The sequence below is a fragment of the Dermacentor andersoni genome, chromosome 1 (genome assembly GCF_023375885.2).
Source record: "Dermacentor andersoni chromosome 1, qqDerAnde1_hic_scaffold, whole genome shotgun sequence".
Lineage (NCBI taxonomy): Eukaryota > Metazoa > Arthropoda > Arachnida > Ixodida > Ixodidae > Dermacentor > Dermacentor andersoni.
The window spans coordinates 242,866,706-242,874,280 of NC_092814.1; the positions used below are offsets into that span (position 1 = coordinate 242,866,706).

A 7,575-nucleotide genomic window follows, 5' to 3' on the forward strand; every position below is an offset into this window, starting at 1 on the left:
TCGAATTCTACCCCCTAGCACTGATTTCCCTATTAGGGGCGAGAAATTCGGGTGGAGCCCGCTCGTGAGTGACGTCACGGCCAGGACGCCGCTCGCTCCGGCTCACTCGGCTGCCGCGCGCGCTCGTTCGCTTCGTGCATGCGCAGAGCACTGGGCGTGCCTGCCGTACTTCCTCAAGGGTAGTTTGGCTGCTTTCTGCTGTCACGCTTCAACTGCAGTTTCTTTTTCGAAACTGCGTGAATCGAGAAAATTTGCTGCTAGGATATTGTTAGCTATGTAGAGGTGCAGGGGTCTGTCCATAAATTTTGCGTAAAAAAATCGACAAAACCAACCTCAGGATGACTGTCGAAGGTAACGCGTTTCAACGTAGAGGTGCGCCGTGTCTGTCCATAAATTTTGTGCAAAAGGGAATGTCTTCAAATTCTGCACGGGGAAAGTTTGTATGGTGCTTCATTGTAAACGTAACATTCATTTAGTATTCAGTTGTGGCAGATATTTCGTTTTAAAGGGAACAGCAATCTTGGTATTTGGTGTAAACTTTATGTTAAATCGGTATGTTAGAATAAGATACTGCCTGCGAAGCTCTATTCAAACTTCATATTGCTCTGGTGAGTTGTTCTATTCAAATGTGGGCACTGTAATTATGCGTAAATGGAAGAACTAGGGGTGAATGTTTGACCGAAAAAAAAAAAGTGCTTCTACTTTCAGCGTTCTCGGAAACAGCCACCCAGAAAATGCATTGTTCATGACGGTTAACATGACGACGCGTCATGCATGGTATTGTAATCACCTAAAAGAAAAGAGCCAAGCCATTACAAGCGATCGAATGTTTCATGTGGTTTTTCTTTTTCCTCCTTCAGTAGTGGTGCATGTATTCCCATACACTGAGGTGGGCACAGTCATTATTTTGGCATGGCTGTGCACGATGCCGCTTCTCAAGGCGTCTGCTCAAGCATTTCTGCTTCCGACTTGTTTCTGACGCATGGCCTGCAGTGGCTTTTATCGACAATATGGCAGACACATCCCGCAATACCCAGAGAGAGAGATGCAAGCTGTAATGGTATGCGGGAGATGTTAGCCTGGCTGCTTGCCTGACATGCTATATACTCCAGGTGCTGGATGATGATTATTACACATACAGAGAGGAACACTTAACACATACAGTCACACACACACGCACAGATAACTATAGTGATTTTCACAAAGTTTATGAAGGCTGGTGGCCCGCAAAGAACGTCAATAGAAGCAACTGACTATCGTTATGGCGTTATGATGAGGCAGGCATTGTAGGCGAAATTCATTTGTTCACTACAACTTCGAATTGAAACCATGAAGCAGTTTTTTTTTACAGCGCCAATTGGAATACATACGTTATACTCGAGTCACTAGAGTGCCGCTTAGGCTGCCTGGAACAGGAATATCTAACTACCCGTCTGCATCACGATGTCTCGAACTACAGTGGTGTAGGAACTGAGAACGAATTATACGAACTGAGAACAATTTCCTTCGTCAGTCCATAAAAGACCAGCTCCTATACACGCCTCATAAAGAAGATACTATATGCAAGCGCCTCATATGAATTCACTTGATTTTCTGTTTATCTTCTTCGGTGAATGGTGATATCTTCAATGTGTCCCATACCACTAATGAATGAAGCTTCGGCTTCTTGCTGTCTGGAACCATACGGCCTGAAAGGCACATTTCGCCCAAAAGGTTGCGCCGAGCTGCTGTGTCAGTTTAGCCAAGCAGATCCTTCACAACTGTTCTCCAAGCAACAAGCACCTGTAAATTTCAAAACTGAGTAGGGCGAGTATGTAGCACTGAAAAGGGAATAAATATTGTTCCATGCCTTTCCGCTAGCGGTAAACAGCTTAAAGCCTCAATTGGCTTTACTTCAAGTTACCGCCGCTTAAAATTACCCGTGAAAGACGGCGTAATATTGAGAAGCAGTTCAAAACGCAAACGACACCGGCAGAATCTATGACTGCAGCATTGTTTAGTCCTTGCATACTGCCGAAAGTTTCTGTGAATAAATGAGAAAATTCGATATTTTACCATGAACTATACTCGACGCGAGAAAACAAGTTCTAGGGGGTTAAAATCAAAGTGATTGTTGTAGAAGTCATATATAGCCAGCGTTCGTTGCACGCTAGTTGTACGACGCAAGTATGGCCACTTAATTGAATTGTTCTGTCCCATGTTTTCACGATTATGTGTTTTTATTATCCACGTGAGCCCCTGCTGTAGAGCGTACTGTGGACTCAGCTCCGTCGGGGGGCGTCACTCTAACGTTGCCTTTGAAAAATATATTGTTGCCTAGGAAATAAGCTTTTTCAATAAATTTTGACGAACGAGGACATCGCAAAATATATTTGAGAAGACCGTCATAAGTGTACCAGCTTACCTAACGAGAGCGAACAAAAGGAAACACTGCAGGAAGCGCCCGCCACTGCCCGAACTGTAGCATACGACATGTGCGAGTCCTTGCCATGACGTCATGCGAGTGGCGCTTGCAGTGCCCCTGCAGCTCGTTCTCTGGGCTAATAGGCGAGAATTACGCGCGAACTATAACTGTGAAACAGAAGTGCGCGCAAAAAGAGTGCACGGAGTGGAGAGTCTTAAAACAACACAAGAAGCTTATCATGTGGAAGGAGAACGTGTCGGCGAAGAGAAGCCAGGAAAAAGGAACTGCTACACTCATTATGAGGCGTCTGGACGACCTTGAGTGGCAGTGATTTACCAGATTATTCAGGAAAGCACCATATTTCAGGGACACCATCACAGTGGGTCTTCAAAGTGTCTGCCGCCAGATATGGCATATCATCTGTTCAATACACCCGGTGTTTCAGCGAACACTTTCAAAAATTGCCTGTGGCAGAGATAGCACAATTATAGTCCATGAGCTGGTATACTCGAAGAGGCGCACATTGCTTGCAAAAAAAAAATGAAATGCATAATCGAGTAATTAACAAAAATCACTAATTCAGCTTTTAACTAATTACTTTATATATATGGCACATATTGCAATTTACAAATTCCAGCCCGGAAGTTCGCAAGGCGGACCCACCTGGAACGAATTCTCAGGATGACACCAGTTTCGAGATACTAATTCTCGAACTTCGCAGAGAAACGCATTGGCGTTCCAGTTACCTTTTGTGCTTCAATGCATAAACAGACATTTGGTTAAGAAAGTAAGTGGAACGACGGTGCACTTACTTTTACCGCAAGTTTGACGGCGCATATCTCGTAGATGGTGTCATCCACAATTCTTTTCAAGTGGATATGCCGTGCAGCCACACCCGCTATTATTAACAAATTGCAATATGTGCCATAAGGTGATTAGTTGAAACTTAATTAGTGAATTTATGTTAATCAGTCGATTATGCATTTAAAATTTTTGTGCATGTCCGCCTCTTCTAGTAGACCAGCTCATGGGCTATAATTGTGCTATCTGCCACAGGCAACTTAAAAAAAAATTGAAATTGTTCGCTGAAACACCGGGTATATGCATCCCGAATTTGCGTCAGCTATAGAGGCAGAGTTTGTTTTGGAATTGACGTTTTAGATTCAGCTTAAAGCATCGCAGGCCATCTGACGCACCAACAGCAGACTAACAACCTTGACTAATATGTTTACTTCAACTGCTATTCTTGAGAACGAGTGATAAAAAGAACCATTTAAAGAATATGAACGTGTAAGTGCGACAGATGATGATTGCGGCTAATCCACCTGCGCGATAATACTGTAACGAGACAAATGTAGCGCGCTTTCACGTTGTGAAACTACATGACAAACATTTTTGACAATGATAGAACACTGCTATGGGGCTCGTGAAAAGCAGGCTGTATGCTGAGGTTCGACCAGATATTTATCAGTTCATTAGATATTTATTCAGAGTCATCGCCCACGCCATTCATTTGTATCAATTTTTCTTTTAGAATCGGTGTTTCGTCGGTGACTGAGTTAATGAATGGATCAATTAACCAAACAATAGCCGGGACTTAAGAGACGCTTGTAAGCGGCATGAGTGCGGGTTTTAAAATCCCTCACCAAGCTCGTCGAAGCCGTTAAATGAGGCGCCGCTGATCTGAATTGTTAATAATGGAGGCACCCGCGCCACGGTTGCTTAGTGGCTATGGTGACGGGCTGCTAAGTACCAGGTCGCGGATCGAATCCCGGCCACGGCGACTAGATTTCGATGGGAGCGAAATGCGAAAGCACCCGTGTACTTGGATCTAGGTGCACGTTAAAGAAGCCCAAGTGGTCAAAATTTCCGGAGTCCCCCGCTACGGCGTGCCTCATAATCAGATCGTGGTTTTGGCGCCTAAACCCCCATAGAAAAAATAAAGGAGGCGCCGACATCTTGGAAATTCGGTTGTTTTTTCCGTCGAAGAAACCGGAGCAGCATCTGCTGTTTGCCCACGCTGCTCCACACGCGGCCAGAGGGACAGCGACGCGCGCTATCGCGTTCAGCTGCCACACGTATCCAGCGCTATCGCATCATACTGCAGGCTCGCGTGCGTGCACTTGAGTGCATGCGCAGACTGTGCTAGCTCTGTCGCGGGACACGCGGACGAGTAAGCGAGAAAAATGTGGCGCATCACCATTAAAAGGTTGCCTTAACAAGCACGGGTGAAGTTGTGAACTACGGCGCTGTGTCAGCAGATCGGTGTATGCCATCGAAGTGATATTTCGGGAACAAAAAAAAAAATAATAAACAACGATTATCGACTTCTCTAAATTACAACTATATCGCACCATCCAGTTCGAAAAGCCCATCATAAATGCCCGCAGAGCGAAGGACAGTTGACGCAAACAAAGTTCTCAACACGCCGCTCACTGTTAAGAAGAGCCTCGTCCCTTTCGCAGCATAAACTGGAGTTCGCGACCCGCTGCAGCAGAAAAATACAGATAGCGGCGGGTAAGAAACGATAGTGGCTCGAAGCCCGCTGGTTTCCGCTGCAGGCGCAGGAAATTCGCCTACGGAGCTATCCCCCCCCCCCCCCCCCTCCCTCCTTCGTCCTGTTTTCTATCGTCGTAGTCGACGTCTAGACACGAAGCAGAGGAACGGAGGGTGCCAAGACGCTCGCAGGACGGATTTCGAGACGCTCGACACGCTACAGCGCTCAGCATTCACGTTCGAGATGCCCGTACAGGCATTCCTGAATAAATAACACGCGACATCGACAGAGCTTAGAACGCGGCTCAACGGTCGTGGCGTGCGGCTGCGAGCAATTAGAGGCCACGCTTGAAAGCAGCTTGGCCGAGGAAGGACGGTGACTAGAGAAGACTATTATCGAGTGCAACACAATCCAGAGGTTGCGCTGTAGTTATGCCGGTGCGTAATATTCGAGCGCAGCTACGGTGTGCAACATTTGCTTTACAACTGCGTACACCTCTCTTCCTTGGACTTGAAATAGACGACGCGCTACGACGGCCGAGAAGAAAGAAGTATTTAACGGCACGGAATAAGTAATAACGGGAGCTGGAAGTATACCAGAAGCTGTTGTGGTTAACGAAAACAGCCGCATGAGGTGCGGTCTTACATGTGGGCTAAGCATACTGGGCGGAAGTGCCGAGCACCCAATTCAAGTGAGCAAAGTCGTAGCTGTCCTAGTTCAGCACAGTTGCAAGTAGTACCGTTTCATAAGGGTCAGTGGCTGACAACGTGTCAAACGTTGAATGGCGTCCCAACCAGTATACACGACATTCGCTACTGCTTGTACCGGTATTGCCGGACGGCCCCGCCTTCTTCATCGCTCCTTTGGCGCCAATTTCAACCACAAAATAACGTACAATCACAACAGCTGCTGGTATACTTCGAGCTCCCGTTATTACTTATCCGTGCCTCTCTGCAGTGCGCGCTAAAGCTGCGTTCTTTGGTAGACACAGCATCATGTCTAGAATCCTTTTTCCTAGCTGGATAACAAGAAGAAACAAAAAAGGAGGCATTGGCTTGGTGAGAGCCATCCACTGTCATAAATAAAAGGTTTAGAAGACGCCTGTATAAGCCCAGATTACGTCATTTTTTCTCCTGTATATCCATCGGTACTAGTGTTCTTTCAATACCGTGTTGAGAGAAAATTTGAATTGGGAAGGAAACGCTAAGTACACCTCGGCTACGATATACGCAAAGTACACGGTGGATGTAAACGCGGACAGATATCGTGGCAGTATTGGAGCACATGACGCCTTTTCGTACCGAAATACTGCTATTGGTGCAAGTTCTTTGGTGGAAATCAGCAGTGATTAACGGGGAGTGCCTTTTCTATAGCAGATCTTCGCATGGAGCTAACCACCACTTACGCGCACTAATAATTTAAAATGCCATCATTAGCTAACGAACTGAGCATGGTTTGAATTGACTGAGTCGCATCAACGTAAAGCTGCTGGATGACACGTATACCTAACCATCACACTTCGGGGTGTCTCATGTGGCGTTGCACGTGTCTGCACCGCACACGTGAGTGACAACACGGCGTACCATTGTGGGCGCTTCCATCAACGCTGACCGATGCCGCCAAAAGGCGCTACAAAACCATGCTTTAACGCGTTTGCAGCACGTGGTTACGCGCTCGATTGACAGGACACACGCATCAGACGAAACAAGGATGGTTCTCAAGAAGACTTCGCGTCTGCAGACACACTTGTCTCAGCTCTTGTAGGATAACCCCACATCGAAGTTGTAAAGCACGACTTAACCGCTATATTTCCTTCCACAAATAGGTGGCGTATACTATACAAACATGCTCGGGCCTCCGTATAAGGCCACGTGCAGACTGACTTTCAGACACTACGTGCAGCAGGCTAAGCCAGAGCTTGTCGCTGTGGCGGTGCCCAGTTGGGTAGTGCCCCGGCAGTAGTACAAGACGCGCGTCACTCACCGGCGAGGCAGGCGAGCGCCGCCAGCAGCCAGGGCAGCAGCCGGGTTCGGGCCATGGTGGTAGTGGCGGCGGCGTGTGCTCGCGGAGCCGCAGCGAACCTATCGCCTCTGGGCGCTCGACTTGCGCCGCGCCGCGGAGGCAAGGGCCGCCGGTTGGTTGACCTTCAGATAAGGGCGGCCCGGATCGCGATGATATTTCACCGAGGCTCGATGGCGCGGCTGATAGGCGCTGAGTGCGGACTCCTGCTCCTGCTGGACCATCGCATCCGAGCCGCGGCCGGTCGTGCTGACGGCGGGCGGCCGAGCAGCGGGCTTGCCCCAATCTGGCCTTGGCCTTGCGGGCGACGACGATCGGGAGGGGGGGCCAGCGGCCGAAAAAGGCAAAAGTGGTCCTGCCAGTTCGCCCGGGCTTCTTCCGGGTGAGGGTCGGCCGCCGCCGCTGCTCGGTCGGCACCGTTGCGCGCTCCTCGCCCGGCCGGAATGCCGATGCTAATAGAGAGGGGGCTGCGACGCTCCGGCGACGCGCCGCCACCATGACTGCGCAGCCCAGATCATTGGGCCGCGCGGTCGTGCACTGCCTCAAGGGCGCCCGAAGGCCTCTCCGCACGGCCAGGGAGGATGCGCTGAATCAGCTTCCTCGCACGTGCAAAGGGGCGCTGCAGAAATTCCCTCCAGTCATTGCAAGATCGTGC

The 7,575-nt window shown here is 48.7% G+C and overlaps 1 protein-coding gene across 2 annotated transcripts in view; it reads right to left on the minus strand.

Annotated features, from left to right (window-relative positions):
* Positions 1-7,353, minus strand: part of Mtp (microsomal triacylglycerol transfer protein) — a 60,237-nt gene extending 52,884 nt beyond the window's left edge. For both annotated transcript variants that reach the window (XM_050196191.3, XM_050196190.3), the window contains exon 1: positions 6,885-7,353. In XM_050196191.3, the coding sequence (XP_050052148.1) occupies positions 6,885-6,939 (55 nt within the window). In that variant the 5' untranslated portion in view covers positions 6,940-7,353. The remainder of the gene's footprint in view (positions 1-6,884) is intronic.
* Positions 7,354-7,575: the final 222 nt, after the last annotated feature.